We start from the raw sequence: 21947 nt of genomic DNA, 5'->3' as shown, positions 1-21947 counted from the left end.
GATGTTTTTGCTGTTTTCTTTCTGACAGAAAAAGTTGGTGTTGAGAGTGTGTATGGAATTATTCAGCACTGGCTGGACTTCTGATGCCTAAAGCAGTAATTAGCCCTAATCAGGGTTCTTTACAGAACTACTTCTGCTTCTTGTGACTTAAATTGAGGCATTTCTTCTTGAGTTCAGAGGTTACTACATTGGGCAGATTTAAAAATTAATTGGAGTAAGCTATATGAAATCATAGACTCACAGGATGGTTTGGGTTGGAAGGGACCTTAAAGATCATCCAGTCCCACCCCCCTGCCACAGCCCAGGTTGCCCAAATCCTTGTCCAACCTGGCCTTGAACCCTTCCAGGGAGGGGGCAGCCACAGCTTCTCTGGGCACCCTGTGCCAGTGTCTCCCCACCCTCACAGGGAAGAATTTCTTCCTTCTATCTAATCTGAATCTCCCCTCTTTCAGTTTAAAACCATTACCCCTCATCCTATCCCTACACCCCCGATCGAGAGTCTCTCCCCCTGTTCCTGCAGCCCCTTTCAGCCCTGGGAGGCCGCTCTAAGGTCTCCCCGCAGCCTTCTCTTCTCCAGCTGAACCCCCCAACTCTCTCAGCCTGTCCTCACAGGGGGTGCTCCAGCCCCCCCACCATCTTCGTGGCCTCCTCTGGCCCCGCTCCAGCAGGTCCGTGTCCTTCTGCTGTTGGTGCCCCCAGAGTTGGACCCAGCCCTGCAGGGGGGGTCTCCCGAGAGTGGAGCAGAGGGGGAGAATCCCCCCCTCGCCCTGCTGCCCACCCTGCTCTGGGTGCAGCCCAGCACATGGGTGACTTTCCGGCTGTGAACGCCTGTTACTGGTTTACAGTTAGTTTTCCATCCACTGGTACCCCAAAGTCCTTCTCCATGGGGAATATATAGATATATATATATATATATTTTTTGAAAGATCATGCCATATGAAACACAAACCCGTATGCTTATCAGAAACTAATGCTTCTGTGTGAGTGATGTTTGGTTTTATTTTGCTTTGTTTTGTTTTTGTAGGGGTATTGCTAGAAAACTTCCCCATCTGCAAAGAGCTGTTGATTCCTCCTGGGACACAAAACTATATGGTGCGGATGCGACTGTATGATGTGAACAAACGGCTGCTAAATTTGACCATAAGGATTGTATGTCGTGCTGAAGGTTCTCTAAAAATACTGATTTCAGCACCATATTGGTTAATCAACAAAACAGGTAAGTTTACAGTAATTTCCTTCATAACTGTAATCGTGAACTGGGACATAAAGGTGTCATGCAGTGTTTTGATTTCCTTTCTAGCCAGATAGAGCTTTTAAATACTACTTAAGCAGAATTAAAGTTGCAGGAGTTTTGGGGTTTTTACATTGTCTGCAGCTATTTTTTGATAAATGTTACAGCAGATAACTTAGACATTTTAGTTGCTATATTGCAGATTTTCAAACATGAACTATTGTACCTTTAAATAATTCAGCATAGATTAAATCACTCTTAAAATTGTGGTTTTCAAAGATTGAAATGCCTTCAGATAGCAACAGGTCTAAATTGCAACTAATTATGTTAACATCCATTGGCACTTTCAGAGCTGCAAGAACTCCTCTAATGCATGGACCAGACTCCATGGCTGGCAGCTGTTAATAAGTGTTAAACAGGTTAGACAATGAGAGGGAGAATGCATGCAGACTAATGGCTACTATTACAACCAAAATCCTTTAGGTTGTTCCTTAATTTGAAATAGTTTTTACCATTCTCAGTTTAATTTGTGCAGAGGTGAAGATTGACACTCCCTTTATATGTTTACTTAAAGGATTACCACTTATCTTCAGACAAGATAATGCAAAAACAGATGCTGCTGGTCAGTTTGAAGAACACGAGCTTGCTAGAAGCCTCAGCCCACTTCTGTTCTGTTATGCTGATAAAGAACAGCCAACCTTGTAAGTAATACCACAAGAAGAGCAGGCGGGGAGGAACCTTACAAAGTATGAAAGCAATTTGCAGAGGTGCTGATATATTAGTATGAATATAATGTAGGAAAAGTCTTTCCCTATTAAGATGACCCGTTAGGTTATTACATTTCTAAATACTGAAATAAGCATACTGTATCTTTAGATACTTCCTACTTAAAACTCCTTGGTTGGCTAATTCTGTTGTGTCTGCAGGCTGCTTTGGTTTTATTTTGCATGTTTTGAACGCATGCTTTTGTAAAAGAAAGAAAAACCTTTTAGAAGAGACTTAAGGAGTTGTATAATTTACTTTGTTACCACTAAAAAACCCCACTCTGAACCCCTAATCCTAAACCCTGATTGTTAACAGAGAAGTAGTAGCAGTCACTCAGTAGAAAGTCCACATGCAGAAGAGCTATTGTGATTCTGATGTAGAAGGAAATGGCAGCATTTTGGAAAGGAAACTTTTCAGCTATTTTAACTGGCATCAAGGAGAAAACTTACTTTGTCCCTGAAAATCAGAAATAACAACATGATTTTAAATATTTTTTTCTGAAATATTCTGGTAACTTTGCTCAAATGAATAACAAACTTACTGCAAAAATTTATTCTAGACTTCTTTTTTATTCCTTCAAAGAAAAAAGACGCACAAATGTTGTTGTGATTAATCAGTCTGAAAATTACCAAATCTTTTATGTGACATGGTCACTGAATCTTGACCAATATATTTAAAGGAGCTTACGCCAGCAGAATGATTACTGAAGAGATTTATTGTGGTTTCTAATGCTTTTATATTAAAACACAGGTGTTCTTTTTGTATCTGAGTATGTGTCTGATCATCAGCATTGTGTTGATACCTGATCCTTCATTTAAATGAGTAAATCTTTGTGTTTTCTTCTTACCCCTAGTTGTACGATGCGGGTTGGAAAGGGAATCCATCCCGAAGGTATGCCTGGCTGGTGCCAGGGTTTCTCCCTGGATGGCGGCAGCGGTGTCAGAGCGCTTAAGGTCATCCAGCATGGAAACAGGCCAGGCCTCATTTATAACATTGGTATGTGTTCATAGAAACATCTGAAAAACACTGGAGAACTTGGCAAGACGTGATGTCAGTGACACCAAAACCAGAACAAAACTATTGTTAAAGGTTTTTCAGGGTCCAGAGAAAATTATGAAACAAGAAATAGTATTCTAAATTATTTACATCTTTATTTTGAATTTCATTAGCTTAAAAATCAGGTTTTGGTTTATTTTTATTTTTACATTTCATCAAGAGTGTTAATAACTATGTTTACAAACTGTTCTTTCTCTTTCTGTGTCTTTATTCCCCTGTATTTTAGTTCTAAGTACATTTGAAATCCCACCTCATTACTGTTTTGATTATCTTGGGTGTCTATGTACTGTCACTCTTTATAGCCATGTGTTACTTCTGTGGGTTTTGCTTTGTGGTGCCTCTGTAGGCTGATGTAGAGGAATGCGACTTCTGCCTTCCTTGTGCTCCTAGTGTACATAAAGTACAATTTCCTCAGAAGCTTTTAAATTTTAATTAAATGACAGTTTGGAAGTTACTCCACAGTGAATTTTGAGGAATTTTTCATATGCTTAAAAGTGGAATAATTACTTGCATTGATTTACTTGTGATGGGAGATAGTTTGCATTTTTTTTTATCTTCAGTGCTTATGATCTCTAAATTGTACTTCAGAAACAAAGGGTAACATATGGTATAAAATCACATTTACTCTTTAAAATAATATTTCAAAATATGGCCGTGGTATGTCAGAAACAGTGCATCTCAAGAACCCAAGAAAAAGGACTTTTGTTGTGTGAAATATATTTTGGCAGGTGTCTTTTGTTTTCTCTTGTAAATAATAGCTTTATTTTTAACTTGATTTTATTACTAGGTATTGATGTTAAAAAAGGCAGAGGCCGTTACATTGATACATGCATGGTAACATTTGCACCTCGTTACCTACTGGATAATAAATCAACCTACAAACTTGCCTTTGTTCAACGGGAATTTGCCAGAGGTCGGGTAAGGTGCTTCCTTTTTGTTACTTGTTATTACAATGCCTGTAGTTAGTCACAGCATCTTCTAACCAAAAAGAACACAGGTGTTACACTTGAAAGTATTATTGGCTGGTTATGAAGATGTTTATTCTAATACCAGCATCCACCTAGCAGAACAATTGCTGTGTTTGTATGTGAGGGGTATATAGAGTAATGCTGTATGGTTTTTAATACCTCTAGGATATTTATTTACCAATTTCTATTACTAGGGAACATCCAATCCTGATGGCTATATCTCCACGCTTCCTGGCTCCAGCGTCGTGTTCCACTGGCCACGTAACGATTATGATCAGCTGTTATGTGTGAGACTAATGGATGTCCCAAACTGCATTTGGTCTGGGGGCTTTCAGGTCAACAAAAACAACTCGTTCCATATTAATATGAGGTAGCTATTATATATCCATCTTCTGTCACATGCTTCCATTTTGTGGTAGAAGCAGCTGTGTTTAACACTTACGACTACGAGTAACACGGATAGAAGCCTGCCTCTCTTGACCTTGTTTGTTCTTGTTCAGGGACACCCTGGGAAAATGTTACTTCTTAAGAGTAGAAATTACACTTCAAGGAGCCACATACCGCATTGCGTTCAGTGACACAGATCAGTTACCACCACCTTTCCGCATAGACAATTTTTCCAAGGTAAAAGACCAAAAAAAAAACCTTTTTTTAAATTTTATTTTTTAGTAAAAAAGATAAGTAGGAGTTCTATTATATTTGTTAGAAGAGGGAGCCAACTAGCTTGTATAATGAAATAAAATGAAAGTACATTAAAAGTCTTAGAAGGAAGAGCATTATTACTGGTGAGAAAATTGTGCTGGAGTGATAGATTGTAATCTGTTCTGTGTTACTTTCAGCACTAGAATAACCTGTAGAAAGAATGTGGGCTATTGCTGCCATTTCCTTTCTTTCTGTCTTTGGGCTTCCATGTCAGTGATTGTAAAAATCAGAGAATTTACTTCACATATTTTACAGTAACGTGCTGGCTGCCTTGTCATCAGAGCAGGAGATGGAGCTCTTAATAGTTATTGGTTCTTGTTCTGGATTTTGGTATTGAACTGTTAAATAAAACTGGGCAAGTCCTAATTTTGATTAGAAGGGTTTGAGATGCTACTGTGGGACTGAAGACCTTTTGAACCATGGTTGACAGATCAAAGCAAAGATGACATTTCGCATCCCTTTGAGACTGTCTTTAATTGAGACCTGAATGGAAGAAAATGCATATGAAACTACTGAGGCGGGGAGTGAGCTGAACATGTTTCAGTAATCAGCTTCTGAATAAGTGAACAAATGATAGCAAAAAATCTGATAAACAATTTCTGTGTGAAACCAAATCCTCTTTCATAACTGTTACAGGTCCCAGTTGTTTTTAATCAGCATGGTGTTGTTGAGCCAAGGCTGTACACTGAAGTGAAGCCCATGACCTCTCTGGATTATGCATGGGATGAACCTATTCTACCACCTTTTATAATGCTGACAGTAAAAGGGGCAGGCTCCTCAGAAATCGTCTGTAGCATGAACGACTTCCAAGATAGCAAGCAGCTTTACTATGAAAACTTCATTTATATTGCTGCTACGTACACTTTCTCGGGGTAATTCTTCATTAGATGAAAATATTTTGAATGTTTGTGATGGGTTTTTAGGTTTTACATTAATATTCCTTAATGGTTGCCATTTAGAAGTTTTTCAAATGCAGGTAAACTTTGTAGCTAGCAAAAGAAATACCAAAATTCAGAAGTTGAGTCTGGCAGTTAGTAAGCTGTTTATCTTACCTTGTTTGATCATGTTAATTTAGCTTTATAGATGCAGCTTGCCTTCGTTTATTTTATCACCTAGAGAGGAAGATTTAGCATATGTCATCTGCTGTGACTCCACTCTCTGATCCTAGAAGAGCAGGGATGTTTAAAGGTCATGTCTGGGAGCTTAATTTCCTTTGGTGTATGAAGAACACTTGACTACAGGACATACCTATTTATGACATATCTGTGAATTTTAAACTTTCACTAGTTTATATGTTGTTGAAAACAGCTAGAGGAGATTCATAAATGCTTTCTTCAATATAAGGTAGAAAATTTTATTTGGAATTCATATGCTTTGCCTATGAAGTTCCTAGTGGCAGTGAGAAATCAAAGCCCCTTTTAAGAAGGTATTCAAATTGACAGCTTACACTGGTAGTTCCAAAAATAAGGAGTGGGAAAAAAAACAGTATAGATTTTTGTCTGATTGGCTGTATTGGAAGCTTAAACTTCCTCAGCTGGCTTTTGGTACAGATCTAATTCAGTTTACAGAAGAAGCATCTACTCTGAATAAACATGATGATGTTTCCTTGCTGTTCTAGTTTGCAGGAGCCAAGTGTAAGACCAGTTGCTTCGAATAAGGATGCTGCATATGCAGAGCTTGTCCTTGATGTTTCTCCAAAGACTCAACGAGTTGTATTGAAAAAGAAGGTACCAAGACACGTTTTATTAAAATACTGTTGCTATGTGCTGAAGTAAAATCATATGCTGGGAGAAGGAAAAAAAAAAACAAACCCAAAACGTTTTTGTGGTAACTTTTACATGGTGGAGACAGACTCCATTGAAAGTGACAGGTTATTGCAGTTCAGGTTGCCTGAATTATGGTGGTGCTTCCGTATAAGACTTTTACAGGGGTAAGGTTGACAGAAGAGGAAATTGGAATGAAAGTAGTAAGGATTGTTGTAAATGCCTCATAAGACCACCAAGTTGTGCGTTGGATGTTCTAGTGAAGATACAAGGCAGGGCATGCTTCCTTTTTGGTTGCATTGTAAGCTAAGTCTTCTGTTTCTGGAGCTCTTAAGAAACAGAAACTGTAATTAAATATTGCTGAGATTTAAAATAGCTTGTAAATACAGCTCTGCATCTAACAATGCTAATGTAGGATACAGTCATTGAATATCAGAGTTGAATTATTAAAAGTTTTTATACAAACTAGTTCCTCATTCAGGGCTCTGAAGTTAAATATATAGAAGTCATTCCAAGAATTATGATTCAAATCACTTGATCACAAAACAGAACAGCAATACTGCTGTGTTCATTTAAATATTGCGTTTTTATGCAACAGGAGCCAGGAAAACGATCCCAACTTTGGAGAATGATGGGCACAGGAATGCTTTGCCATGAAGGTTCTTCAGTTCCTCATAACCCCCATAAACCTTCTCCTCGGTCTGTGGACTCTTGCATGATTTTAGATATTGCAGGCCTGGCAGCTGTCACAGATAACAGGTATTGCACATACAATTTCTCAGGAAACTCCTGTAGATTCTAACCATGTGTTTGAAAGCCTACTTAATGTGATATTCTCTGAATAAGAAAACAAATTGTTCTGAAGGCATGTGGAAGAGCTAGATGCTAGATATGGAAGAGCTAGACCTCATGATCACTTTTGTGACTTGGAAATACTTCTGAAAGCCATTGACGCATCTGAAGGGTAAAACTGGCAAGTTGTAATCCTCTAAGTACTGGTTGGTATGATTTCATTGCAGGTATGAGCCCCTCATGTTGAGAAAGCCTGATCGACGGCGCAGTACTACCCAGACGTGGAGTTTTCGTGATGGAAAGTTGACCTGTGGTATTCATGGACTGGTTGTCCAGGTCAGTACTGATTATATGTTGAACTCATTTTAACTGTTGCTGGTATAGATGACAGAGCCATTTGGGCTTACTGTTGAAGTGAACTAAAAGCATTAAGGCCAAAGTTCACTATGCAGAGGCAGCCAGACTTGTGCAAACAGCTTGTGTGGTTTAAAATCATGTTTGAATGTTCTTACCAATTTCAAATAATTAAACGTCTTGCACTATTAATTTTAAAGTAAATAATTAGAAAATTAATAGTACATCATTGTTGAAAATGAACAATATAGTGATAAAGAGGGCCTTCATATTCTCACAGGCTTGTAATAAATAATGATATTATTTCTAATGCATTCTTTTGACAAATAAATTGTGCCAGCTGTGTCAACGGAAATCAACATCAGTTCAGTGCAAAAAGTACTGTCATAGGGAATAAGTTAGCTCTGTGATAAAAAAGGGTCTTATGTGGACAATCAATCTGGAATGGATCTCTAAGGGGCAGAATGATAATACCACTTTGAAAATTACTATTTGTCAGTTTGAAGCAACCAAAAAAGCTCTGCATTGCTGTTTTAAGATGTTGACTCAGTAAAAATTTACATTTTCATCTGCAGATCCAGAATTCATCTTTTAAAAAGCTTTCTGTCTTTCTGAAAATATTTTCAGGGAGGACTTCACATGTTCAGTCATGATATGATAGCTTCAGTTTCTGAATGCGATGTGGAAGTACTTAATTATTGATCTTGGCTGCTTCTTCTAGTTGCCAAACTGATTAAACATGAGTTACCAGAAGCTTTAGTAATGACAATGTTGCTTTTCTTTCAGTTCTGAAGAGTAAGGAGAGGAAAATAAAACACACTTTTAAATTACTGTATATAAATAGTTATCTGAAGCCTTTGCCTATCACTTAATTATTTTTTTTCCCCTTACTCTTCTCTCTCCAGGCGAAGGGAGGGATACTAGGTCTTCATGATGGAGCAGAAGTTGTTCTTGGTCCTGATACTTCACTTGAACTTTTGGGGCCAGTTCCACCTGAACAGCAGTTCATAGACCAGAAGATGAGGCCTGGGTCAGGAGTACTAGCTGTTAGAGTCATCCCAGATGGGCCAACTAGAGTTCTACAGGTGGAAGTCCTTCATTAACTAAAATCTAATTTCATTATTTGCTTGTACTTGAAATACCTCTTTCTGTATTGCATCTCTAAATTCTTAAAAAAAGTTACCTTTATGATGATATGAAGGGGGAGGGGGGAATATCATCAAGTGAAAATAACTACAACAGAACTTTTCATTGTATTATTTTTTTAAAAAGATGATTTTATAAGGTAGGACAATTTTTTAAAGGAATTATTTTATAAATAGGAAAGTGATCATTGTAGTAATTTATTGTAGTAAGTGATCATTGTAGTCATTTATGTGTTTATCAGATAACGGATTTTTACCAACGTAGAAGTGATCGTTTGTCCAGTGAAGGAGATGAACTTCCAGTTACAGAACAAGATCTACGCAAATTAAAAAATCCAGATACAGAGCAGGAATTAGAAGTAAGATATTACCACTATTATCTGTCTCTTCTATTTATCATTTCCCTTTCTAGAATTTAGAGGGGCTTGGTGAGGTTGGTTGTTAACTTTTCCTCATGATGACCTCTTGTTACGAACTTGTACATTTTCCTGCTGAAACTCCTAATTCTTAGAAGTTGCATTTATATGTCTTAGCATGTCCTTATTCAGAGGCTAATTATCAATGAGCTGTTCAGTCTCTCCACAGCTGAGTCTAAAAAACCAACTTCTTTGCAGAAGTATGTATTCAGTATCACAGGTTTTGATCAGTGTTGATTTGTTGGTGGGTTTTATTTTTTCCCTCTTCAAATACTCTTTTTTTCAGGTGGTTGTGAAACTGGAAGGCGGAATAGGGTTGTCTTTGGTCAACAAAGTTCCTGAAGAGCTAGTATTTGCAAGCCTCACAAGAATTAATGTCCACTACACACAACTGTCAACAAGTCAGATGCTAGAGCTCAGTGTTCAAGACATACAGGTATTTGCCATTTTAAAACAAATTTATTTGTTCATGGGTCTTCTGTGTTTTTTGTGGTCATAATAGGTTTGAAAAATGTTCAGAGCTGTTCCTGAGATTTCAATTCCTAAGTATCATCGAAGTTTTGATTATCATTGGTGTTTCCTTTTTTCATTGTTCTTTCCTTAGTAATAGTTTAGACAGTGATATATTGTATTTCATGCCTCTAATTTCTATTAGGTGAGTTAGAATCTTTTTTTATTTTATAAACAGGTCAGACTGAGATTTTTCTTCTTCCCTGGTTCTTGGTTCTTTTTCATTACATAAGGAAAAAGCAGCCATTGAAAGCAGGAGTCCTAATGCTGGTAGTACCACAGTATAGAATCATAGACAAATAAGATAAATACAAACCTCTTACATTTTTTTCCAACTGAATTTTGGTTTTAACTTCGCAGAATTTTGCCTTAACCTATGTTTTCAGTTCAGTCTTTGAAATTCAGAATTCACAAGTTAAACAGAAGACTGTAAAAACTGTTTTTATTCTACTAAAAATCTCCTCTAAAATATTGGTATTCTATTACCAATATGTAAGATTACCTTGGAATGGGAATTGTAGATTATATGAGATAAATGGATACTTATATGCATCAGTCAAACTGAAATGCAGGAGTAGCTTAATTCTGCTGTTGCGTAATATTTTTGGCTTTTTTTTGAAAAAAGAAAGAAAATCACAGAAAACATAGCAATTTTGTTAGCGATTTTGTTTGTTGGTAATTATAACATTGTTTTTTAATGGAGGACATATGTGAATATTTTTGTTGTCTGTCTTGTTCACTCTGTAGGTAGACAACCAGCTTATTGGCACCACACAGCCTTTTATGCTCTTTCTGACACCTAAGATGAGTGAGAATGAACCTGTGGAGACTGGTCCTGCTGTGCAAGTAAATGCAATGAAATTCCCCAGTAAAAACGCACTGACTGATATATACAAGGTAAACTACAATCTTTTGATTGTGCCATGCTGTTTAAATGACCTTTCCTGTTCCTAATTTTTAATAGTAATGTGAATTAAATAATTTGTGAAATAGACTTTGCTGAATTAATACTGAGGCTTAAAGGACACAATATCCACCTTCTCCTGTTCATAGTGTTTAAAGCTACAGTACAGTGATGAACAGGGTAATAATTATGTTTAAAAATATAACAAATTAGGCCAAACCCCTGGCCTAATTTGGCCAGATCTTATTTCTCAAGCCAATTATTCTCTGCTCAGAATTGATAGGTACCTTTTAGTACCATAGGAACTAAAATATCTATGCTGTGCTTTTCATTAGTTGTGTACAAGGTTATTACTTCTCTCTGGTAAGCTTTTATTTTGTAGCATAAACCCTCTCTGTGTACTGCAGCTGTGTGGAAATGTGTGGAAATTTATCCACCAACTGTGGTATGTATTGAGGGCAAAACTGAGTTGCTTATCAAGACCTCTTTTCTCAATTGGAATCTTCACTCATGTATTTTGACACGATTTTGAAAAAATGCTGATTTTGGTGGGGGAAAATGGCCAAGTATCAGATTCTGTTAGGTAATGAAGCACAATACCTTCCAAAGAATTGAAAAAAATCATCATTAGTTGTAGGTAACTTTGTGAAGAAAACTACCAAGGACATTTTGAAGGTGGGGTTCTTACTACAAATCTATTCCAGTGGAAATATTCCATTGAAGTACAACATGTTGTCCTGTTCAGTGGCTTACATGGATTATACCTCTAGTGTTAATACTGTAAACTGAGACTTTTTTTATCTTCATAGCATCTGATGATCACTGCTCGAAAGTTCACAGTTCAAATTGAGGAGAAACTACTTCTGAAGCTATTGAGTTTCTTTGGCTATGATCAGTCTGAATCAGGTATGGTATAAAATTACAAAGACCAGTTTTACAAGGTACAGGGGTATTATGATCTTTGCATATAAAATAAGTTCAGAACACCTAGCAAACTCTTAGCTGCCTGAAGACTTCCACTGTTGAGCAGAAAGCTGGAAAGCTAATATCTCAGTGGCCCCTAGAGAGCTATTCATGTATATTGTGCTTCTTACAGTGTTCAGGTAGTGACCAATGTAACATGCTGTTGTCCAGTACATGGTGGCTGAGCTGAGCCTCTGTGGGAAGGAATTTAGTATTCATCTTAAATTCCTGTATCTGGGTTCATCTAAACTGGCATACAAGAAACTGTGTTATTAATTTAGCAAACCACTTTGTTTAGTAATGTCTGTTTATTTAAACCCAAGGCTAGAAATGGGATCTCATTTGTTCCTTGGGCAGTTCCTCTTGCTTCACTGAAGGAAAGTTTTGGCTGTCTGGCCTTTTAGTTGTGGCATCCATACCCCTGGCTTTAACTGTAATATAACTTTTCTTCCATTCAGTGAAGCACAACAGAGTTCTTGAATCTTCTGATCTCATAAATATTGTACTAATCCTTCTGTTGTAGGATTTATTTGTACTTTTGAAACTTTCTGAAATGTCTGTTTCAGAGTGGCAATTGAAAAAGTCACTTCTATTATGCAGTAGGGTGTGTAGGGTTATATAATAAAATAACTGTTGGCATGATTCCAAATGGGGACAAGCCTATGAATGATCCTCAAGAGTTCTGTGTCTTGCTATCCACAGTATCTTCTGAATTGTCTCTGAAAAAAATGACTGTTATGTTTCACAGGGGATTTTAAAGACTTTGAATTTGTAGTCATAAGGCAGAAATAAAGATTTTGAGTTTTGCTTTTATGCTGTTCCCTAATCTGTCTTTTGGTCTGCTTTACCATGATGTTTTTGTTGGGTTTTTGTTTCCTTCCTTACTGTGTATGTGCTTTGTAGTTTATCCACTGATACTGATGATGTCATCCATGATTCAGACAAAGATTATTTTGTCATTTACATTCAACGTTTGTCATTTACATTGAACCTTGAGTTCATAAGACTTTGCTGTCTTTCATCTTTCCCTCTGCCTTCTCACACCACCAAGATGCTCTTACAAATAACAAATGAACCTATTAGTGTCAAACAAATTTGGGTTACTCTGTACGTAAATTGATTTATTTGTCTTCCATATAAGCATTTTATCCATTCTGCAGTGCTAATTGAGAAGATTTTCAACTTTGTTTGCTTTGTACATTATATTGATAGTTGAGTGTGGAAGGAAGTATAGAGAAAGTAGAGAGAGGAAAACATGTAAGACCATGACTACACGGTAGGAAACATTGCATAATTATGTTTGTATCTCCTTGTTTCTGTATATTGACAAAGATAGATTAGAAGTGAGATTAAAAGCTCAAGTAACTTAGACTGTGCACTTAGATGACTTTTTTTAATCTAGCTACAAATGCATTCAGGTTTTAAAGATGCAGGCAGATATGAAAAAAACCCTTGAGCCTCAGAGGTCAACTTCATGTCATAAGGCATGAGTAATTTTGCTGGCTACACTAGCAGTCGCACATACTTTTTATTTGTACAGAGAAGCTTAACTCTACAGAGTATGCATTCATAACCCTATATTTATTTATATATATATTTTGATTCCTCTGTTTTGTCTGTATGCAGAGGTTGAGAAGTATGATGAAAACCTCCATGAAAAGGTTATTGAACAAGGTGGAGCACAGAAGCGATACTACTTTGAAAATCTGAAAATTAGTGTGCCTCAAATAAAGCTGAGTGTCTTCACTTCCAACAAGCTACCTTTGGATCTAAAGGTACACAAACGCATTCCAGAGTACGCTTCCGAGTAAAGAGATTCTACTGGAAGAGGAAGAGGGAACAGAAGCTTTAACTTGCTACTATTAATTTCCATTTACTGTTCCATTATTTAAGTTACAAATAGAAGTTCCAGTAATTACTGTTGTTTAATTTGCATAGTTTTCATTCTCTTCTGTAATATTCTTTAATTTTTGTACTTTCAGTTGAAGCATGGGCCAACTTCACCTAGTAACTAACTACTTTACAGAGGATCTTAGTTGCATTAATGCTTGTGTAAAGAACTTAAAGGGAATGACTATCATATGGGAGGGCTGAGATGAGGGTGAAGAAACATAAGAAGTTATTCAATTTAGGGAACAGAAATACAGGACAACTCTGAGCATTTTCATCCCCAAAAATGTTCTCATTGGAACTGGAGGGCTTGCATGAGCACTGTGCAATTTGGTTCAATATTAAAGTGAATTCAGACTGAGTATGGGCTTAGTTAGAAAGTCTGGTCCTTCTCATGTGGTAATAAATGTTCTGGCACAGTCGTTCAAGTGAACCAGGGATTCCAAATTACAGAAAGAAGATAATCTCATCCAGTATTCCCAGTTTGTGTGTTGGGACCTTTCTGGACATAATAAGGTGGTAACAGTCAGCAATATTTCAGTTCCTTCTGAGCTAATACAACTCATTTTCTCCAAGGTGGAGGAGTTGAAACAAAACTAACCAAACCATAAAAAACCCTCCCTGCTATGGAGGAACTGAGCTGCTGCCTATTCAGCTTACATGTTCAAAAAACCCAAAATTGGGACACTGACCAAGCTCTTTTGTGCCCTTGGCATTATGGACATTAAGATGTGCAAGCTTTTAAAGAAGTTTTGTGTAGTGAGTGTATATCATCAAGTCTTACCAAGATGACCCAGAGTATCATCAGTCCTGCATTCTTATATTGTTTTTACCTAATCCTTGTGCAAAGTAAGACAATTCAATAGTTAGCTGTAATATTCCTTACCATTCAGCATCAGCAATGTCTTGAATGTGTTTGCACTTCAGCTTCAACACAAAAATGCTTATCATCCTATTATCTCAAATTTAGAGAGATTAAAAGAGTGTTAGTGGTGAGTGCCCTTAAGAAACTAGTTATGTGCACTGTGTTGTTTGGATTTCCAATCACCTTGGTATATGATTGCATATGGATATGTCTTGGCAGCCACCAGCACTGTTCCCAAGAGAAAACTTTGACGTATACATTTATTTTTTTTTTCCCCTAATGGTAACAGTCACTAACTGTATTCTGTATATTAACTTTCACAGAAAGAGTTCCATTCAGTTTCGTAGCACAGGAGAGTTCAGGGTAGGAGGGAGAGAATAATCACAGTAGAGCCTTTGTAGAAGTTTTTCTAACTACCTCTAATGTTTCTGGCTTGGACGTTTCTGTCTGGTAATTTGGTGTAGACAGATTATTTTTATTAGGTACCAGTATTAACAAAGTTGCCTTATATAATATCTGATAGTTAAACAGGAAATTACTTCCTACCCAAGTGAATAATGAGGACTACTTTAGTTAGTCATCCATTTACTGAAAAAATAAATAGGTCCTTTCTTACTTACAAACTTAAATCAGACCTGTAATTTACCTTAATTGCCTGCAGATGGCAGAAAAACTCATATTACTTACTACCAAACATGCTCTAGTGATTAATGTAGAAAGGTATAACACGAGTATCAGACTTCTTGCCTTCTTCAGATTTTCTGATGTTGGTGACTCTGCAGGTGTCATTATCAAGGCCTGAAATAGAAAGGATCTCTTTTTCTTAAAAGATTGGCTTTTTAATTAATTTTTCCAAAACTATTTTATTTTTCTGTGTGCATATATAGATACATAGCATGTCCACCTTAAAATGTGGGGGGTTTTATGTATAGATTGCACAGGTTACAGATAGCCCATGGACTAATTACTGTCTTAGTTTTTTCTTCCTTGAAAATAATTGAAAAAGCAGGTTTAAAGGTTTTGGTACACCACATAATGTTTAGAAATGAGCCTCAGGCTTGCAGGGAATTAATGTATGTTGTGCCTTCTCATCCTGATGCTTAATCCATTCATAGAACTTACCAGGATAGAAAATACCCAGTTTTGTCTTCACTACATGTCAAGGAAATTCATTTAGGTTTTATTGAACATCAGAGCAGTTGTAGCAAAGTGCTAATCATGGAATCTTAAATACATTTTATTTTGAAATATTCCTATCAAGTGTAGGAAACATCTTGCATCAGGAAGAGCGTTTAATGACTAGTTGTTAAAGAAATGCAGTTCTAATAACTGATCATTGCTTACAAGTCTAAGGTTTACAGAGGGATTGCCCTCTATATCAAAGTGTCTGCATGGTAGTGGTAAACTACTCCAGCAGCTTCAGATAATTTTGGTTTGTTACTCATTTAAAGATTACTTACTTTGGGTGCTGTGCATGAGAATTAGAGGGAAAAATTGAAGTAGTATTATCTTTTATTTAATTAGGCATTGAAAAGTACACTGGGATTTCCTCTAATCCGATTTGAAGATGCTGTGATTAATCTGGATCCTTTCACTAGGGTCCATCCATATGAAACTCAGGAGTTTATCATGAATGACATTCTGAAGCACTTTCAAGAGGTAAGTGTCATACAGATTGTATTGTGGCAAAGCTGGAACCTCTCCTGATGGATGAGTTCTCCACTGAGGGTGCAGGAACTCTTTCTTGACTATTAAGTGCTAGTGCTGTATTGCTGCTCTGGTATACAGAGAAATAGCATCACATGCTTCTAAGAAGACACTGCATTTTAAGATTAAACTGTTATTGATCTTAGTGGTATTCATGTGTTCTTTTCTTCAGTAAAACTGTCTGATTTTGTATATGTTTTTGTTGCAAGTAGGACCTTTTTTTTTTTTTAAAATTATTTTAATCAACCTTACTGGTGTTAATGTGTAAGTGATATCTATAAGTGATATTTCATTCTTCCTGTTAATTTTACAGGAGCTGCTTAGTCAGGCAGCAAGGATTCTAGGTTCTGTGGATTTCCTTGGCAACCCTATGGGTCTGTTGAATGATGTTTCAGAAGGTGTTAGTGGACTTATAAAATACGGCAATGTTGGTGGTCTCATAAGAAATGTCACACATGGAGTATCAAACTCTGCTGCAAAGGTAATAATTATGCTATTAAAGTTTGCTTAAACAATAAGCAAAATAGTCAGGAAACAAGTCAAATAGAATTATTGACCGTCTTTAAATTGCTTTATGTCCTGTTTGTTTTGTAAAAATTGTGTTTGCAGTGTAGAATTTTTTTAAAAGCTGTATACATAACTTCAGGGACATCAGAAACCCTGGAGGAGTCAAACCACTCAAGGCCTTATTGATAAACACACATTTTACAGATGTAATGCAGTAGTTAACTAGAGTGAGAACTGAAATTGCTCAAATGTGGCACTATCTCCTATGTGCAAATGACCAAATTTATGTATATAATAGAGAGAGCAAGTGCATTATAGAAATTTGGAGTATTTAAGGAGCTTCTTTGTATAAGAGTTGTTAACTTTTATTTTTGAATAGTGATTAAGCTGATGGGAATATCAGTTATGTAAATGCTTGAGTTGTTTGGGGTTTTTTCTATGCCACATAGCGAAAACTAAGGAATTCCTAGATTGCTATGTATTTATCTGCATGCTGAACATTCTTTTGTTCTTCTTGATAACAACTGACAGAAATTAATTATATGAGTGTTATCAGTGAAAATAACTGTCTTTATTGCCTGAGAGAGGTATGATCTGAGTCAGCAGCCAAAAATAGAAAGTGGTTTTGATCACGGTCGATACTGTGCTTGATACTGCACAAACATATGTTCTTGAAATATTTTTGATTACATACATGGTGTGTCAACATGTACTATAAATGAACTTTGTGATCATGGGTAGAACTAGACAAATTCTTTCTTCACATAAGGACATGCTGTTAAAATCTGGGTTTTGTGGAAGTTCTTTACTTCCTATCATTTTCATTTTCCAGACTGGTAAGTTTGTACATGTATATTATCATGGTTCATCCTTTCAGAACCTATTCCACTTACCTGTATATAAGGAAATCTACCTTTTTCCTCACATTAGTGAGAAAAGGTAATTCAAGAGATCAGAAAATTGAAATGTAGAGTTTGTGCAATTACAGATAGCTCAAAACTAACGTCATCAAACCTAGTTAAACTGCCATAGAGATCTGCACTCCATCACCAGTTGCATAGCTGTGACCTTATCTAACCCAGGTAGTTGGACTATGAGGAAAGATGACATACGCCTTCTACATCATAATTACCTTGTTGCCATCATTAGCCCATTTTGGACAATTTCTAGAAATTCAAACAAAATACTGTGTTGGTGGTATTCCTGTCTTAATCCTGTACTAGTTGGTTCTGTGGTTAGCACTGCAGATACAAGCTTATCCAAGCAATCTGGTAGAAGACTTACCAAGGTTCTGTAAGGCAGTATAAGGCAATATCCGTTTGTGCAAATGAGTATTTTTGTCCATACTTTCTACTCGTGGTTCTAGTCTCTTGTGACCCATCCACTCCACCCAATAGAGTATGTTTCTTTAGAGTTTCCTTTCTATAAAGTGTTGTTTCCTCATTGCAGTCACATCTGCAGCAACTGTCTCATAAATCTTTCTTTAAAAGGCACGAGCCTTCCTCCGTTTCCCACAAGGGCAAGGTCATTCTTTGAACTTTGGAGTCATTTGTAACCAAGGGTTTTGTGAAGGAAGATTTTCAAAGGCAGAAGGGCAGTTGGATGCTGAACTCTTTTCAAAATTCAACAGGAGCTGAGTGCCTGCTTCCCATTTATACCTTTGAAAATCACCCCATGTGCTATTTATCTGTCTTCCCAGGTATTTTTTTCTTTCTCCTTGATATATCCAAAATGTCTGTGATGCAAGTGTCATGCAGTTCCCTTTTCAAAACTTTATATATGGATTATGTATTTGTCCTTTTGGAACAAGGGGAGAATTATGTCCTTTAGGAAGACTTAATAGTACATCATGGAACTCCTTGATTATCTTCCAAAGGATGGATCTTAATTCTGCTACATAAAATATAACAGTAAAAAAGGCTCAAATAATCAGGCTGAGTTCTTCCCTATATGTTGCACTGCTTTTAGGCATTGAAATCTGCTAGAAAACTAAGCCAGGAATGTCCATATGATAGAAAATTGACATTTCAAATACAATTTATGATGCATTATGTACATGGTACAGTATAGAACTTTGTCTTTTACTCCTTTCTTCTCTACCATGTATATACCTTATGATTGTGTCTAGGATATGTGAATTTTTGGTAAAGAAAAAAATGTGGGGGAAAAAAAATAATTTCAATTGCTCAAGAAAAACATGACCATAACAATAGATCGTTTTCATCTTGTTATCAGTGTTCTCCATAGGTGTTCTAAAGTATATTTTTCACTGCATAAATTTTCACCTGGGCTACAGAGATCCTCATCTTTGCAGCTTGTTCTGTGGAGCTGGTAACTAATGCAGCCAAAACTAGATGAGTTCTGCATAGAAACTGGCCATTTCACTTGTTTTGAGTACCTGACTTTTAAACTGTCTTAAATAAAAATCTGTCCTAGATTTTAAGATGAGTTAGTTTTTAGGGCGTGAGTAGATAGATAAACAAACTTTAATACTATAATCATCACTTTAAAAGTAACACTGCTTGACCGAATTGAAAAGTAAGCTATTTGAGTTGTATCTGGTTTTGTCATTTTATTGCTTTTCTATTTTATAGTTCTGTTGATTATCCCTGTAATGGCTTTTCCATGCATTTCAGAACACGCAGTGGGTAATGCCTTCTTTCAAGTGGAGAGCTGCAGTGTATTTAAGTTGGCACAAAACCTTAGGTTAAATAAAGTTCACTACAGACAGTTTTGTAGTTTTTATCCCTTGGAGACTCCAAGTTCTGTATTTAAAAAGTTCTTTGATCCTAAATATAGACACCTGAGGGAATTTCATTCCCTCTGAATGGAGACTTCTATAGTTGCCATATGCGTAGAAATGTCTTGCATTCTTGGCATCCACACTTTTTTTTTTTTTTATTTCCCCCGTTAGGCATGATAGTACTAAATCCTAAATTATTCCTGTTTTGGCGGTTTTTCAATTAGAAATTAATATTGAACAGTGAATTAGTGTATGAGCAAAAATGTTCTGTAACTTGTGTTCTCCAAATGGAAAAGCGTGGTTGTATCTATTGCTGGCAACTAGGTGTTGTGCTAACATAATGAATATTTCTGGCAGTAAAGGCTAGAAATGGTTAATCAGCTTGACAATACTGTATTGATTTTTTCTGATTCTTTCAGCCATTACAAGGAATTCTGTTGTATTATGAAGTATGAGCACATAACAATATAGTTGTTACAACTCTGCAGCTATCTCAGTTTCTCTCTCTCTCTCTCTGATGGAAATAATTGTTGTGTCCCTCCCTTCCTCATGAAAACAATTAATTTAATTAACTTTTTGAAGGAGCTTAATTTTCATATTGAACTTTGGAGCTTCCAGTGAGAGATTTGATTAGTCTTCTTAAGGAAAGGTAAGCCATCAGCCATAGTTGCATTTCCTGGTTAGGTTTCTGTGGAAGCGTGCAGAGTCCTGAGAGGTGGGCTTCTTTAGGCTTGGGAGCAAGGCACCTGAGATGCCAAAATTGCATCTAGAGGAGTTGCAACAAATTGTATGGTGGGTGTTTGTTTTCTTTTATGGCTGATGGAGAGGCACAGTCAACTTCTGCCCTGGACTTTCATTCCATATATTTATTTGAATTCAGTTCAGAGTGATGGCAGAGGTGTTTTAAGTGCTTAAGAGAGAGAGAGGAAAAAAGAGGTAGAGTGTTAGAACTAGGTAAGAAAATTATAAGGCTAGTAAGGAGATGAAGATTGCTCCAGGTGAGAGTTTGACATGGAGGCATTTGTAGACAAGGAGCATGAACGCAACAGGAAGGGAAATAGGAGTTTTAACCCTCATTGTAAGATAAATCAAAGCAGAATCTCAAGTGGTTGGCAGTGACAGGAAAATAAAGATAACTGAATGGAAAACGAAGAGGAAGTAATAAAGGGATTATTTAAAAACAAATCAAGAACAAGTGTTTGACTTCTATGAATGTTAACCCTAACAAAACTGGCAATAAATGAGAAGTGGATATAGCAGAGCACAGAACATAGGTACAGTGTAAGCAGGTTCTGCTCAGGACCAGACAGAAATGTTTCTAAAGCAAAGCTGATGGTTTCCTTTTGTTTAAAGTTTCTCAGTTTATGAAACCAACCACTCTTATTTGATACCATTCAGAAGCAAGAACAACTGCTGTTCTTGCATCTTTGGAGACAGTGTGGTTCAGTAGTTCTATGAATATTAGCTCAAAACACAATCAAAACTTCTGACAAAAGCCTTTGTATATGAGAATATTAAACAAAATAGTGAACTGATAATGTAAAAAGATCATGGTGGCATTTGGCTTTTGAGTTTCCTACCATTCTAAGTTTTCACAAATAAGGAAGGCTGGAATACATGTCATCTTTCTGTGCAACTTTACAGATTTGAATTTACATTTTACTTTGGGAAAGCTGATGGTCATCCTTTACAAGGGTAGTCTAAGTATTGGAATTGTGGGATTTAGCAGCAGCTGCTCTAGATAGTTTTTTCTAGTCCAATAAGTGATTTATACAGTTTGGGTCAAATGTAGCTTTCTCTGTGTTTTCTTCAGTGTAATGAAGATTTTTCTCCTCCTGTCTTCCCCAGTATTGTGTAGGGGCTACTGCAGCTTGTTCAGGTAATGCATCCAGGTGGCACTGCAGGTCATCTTCGGTTTAACTTTCGTTTTATTCAAAGATTAGCAGTTCGTGTGCAGGTTCAAGTGCAGTGAGAATCTGTATGGAAATGTGCAGATTATGAAATGGAAAGTAATTGAAATTCACAGGCAGGAATTCTCAGTGCTGGGAGGAGCATTATAGAGGAGAACACTTCCCCATTTCCTGGCAGTTTTAAAAGGCAGCAAGTTTTATGGCCAATTAGTGACAATCAGAAGCCATGGAAAGTGTCACTTTTTATGTGCAGAACATCTGGTATCTGTAATCAGTATCTTTGAAAGAGGTTTTGGGATAAAGGATTGTCTTTGAGAAGTTTGAAGTATTATTTTGTTCTTCCTGTTTTTCATTTGCACCATGGGATAAAATGTGTGTGGCCAGCATTCTGGTTGAAAGTTTTCTTCACAATTCAGGTTAAATTCAGCCTTTCTTTTACAGAGCCTCTTAGACAAAGTGTTTGTGAATGCACTTTGACTATAGTGTGTTTTTATGTGGAGAAATGGGCATGGGTAAGAGCAAACAAAAATGGGGATATATTCTGTGGGAAGAACTGTTTTGATCTGGACTTGATGTCTTAAATATGCACATTCAGCATCAAACTGACACATTGGTGATAGCTTTGAACGAGGCTTTTCCAGGGGAAATTATTCAGTCAACAGTGAGAAACCTGCAACAGTGCAACAACTGTAGACAGTGAGATGTTTACCTGTATATAGACATATACAAGTGACCATTTTGGCAATTAAAAAAAAG

The 21947-nt window shown here is 36.7% G+C and overlaps 1 protein-coding gene across 7 annotated transcripts in view; it reads left to right on the top strand.

Annotated features, from left to right (window-relative positions):
• The window catches only part of VPS13D (vacuolar protein sorting 13 homolog D), a 103499-nt gene that overhangs the window by 46760 nt on the left and 34792 nt on the right, over positions 1-21947 (top strand). For all 7 annotated transcript variants that reach the window (XM_026862475.1, XM_026862473.1, XM_026862469.1 and 4 more), the window contains 18 exons: positions 1025-1216; positions 1806-1932; positions 2850-2992; positions 3840-3970; positions 4215-4390; positions 4521-4644; positions 5359-5594; positions 6341-6449; positions 7084-7244; positions 7505-7613; positions 8537-8716; positions 9019-9135; positions 9479-9628; positions 10450-10599; positions 11416-11512; positions 13196-13344; positions 15849-15983; positions 16345-16512. In XM_026862475.1, the coding sequence (XP_026718276.1) occupies positions 1025-1216; positions 1806-1932; positions 2850-2992; positions 3840-3970; positions 4215-4390; positions 4521-4644; positions 5359-5594; positions 6341-6449; positions 7084-7244; positions 7505-7613; positions 8537-8716; positions 9019-9135; positions 9479-9628; positions 10450-10599; positions 11416-11512; positions 13196-13344; positions 15849-15983; positions 16345-16512 (2654 nt within the window). The remainder of the gene's footprint in view (positions 1-1024; positions 1217-1805; positions 1933-2849; positions 2993-3839; positions 3971-4214; positions 4391-4520; positions 4645-5358; positions 5595-6340; positions 6450-7083; positions 7245-7504; positions 7614-8536; positions 8717-9018; positions 9136-9478; positions 9629-10449; positions 10600-11415; positions 11513-13195; positions 13345-15848; positions 15984-16344; positions 16513-21947) is intronic.

The sequence above is a fragment of the Athene cunicularia genome (genome assembly GCF_003259725.1).
Source record: "Athene cunicularia isolate RWA chromosome 21 unlocalized genomic scaffold, athCun1 chr21_part1, whole genome shotgun sequence".
Taxonomy (NCBI): domain Eukaryota; kingdom Metazoa; phylum Chordata; class Aves; order Strigiformes; family Strigidae; genus Athene; species Athene cunicularia.
Note: the sequence above shows the minus strand (reverse complement) of the source record. Positions and strands in the feature narration are given on the sequence as shown.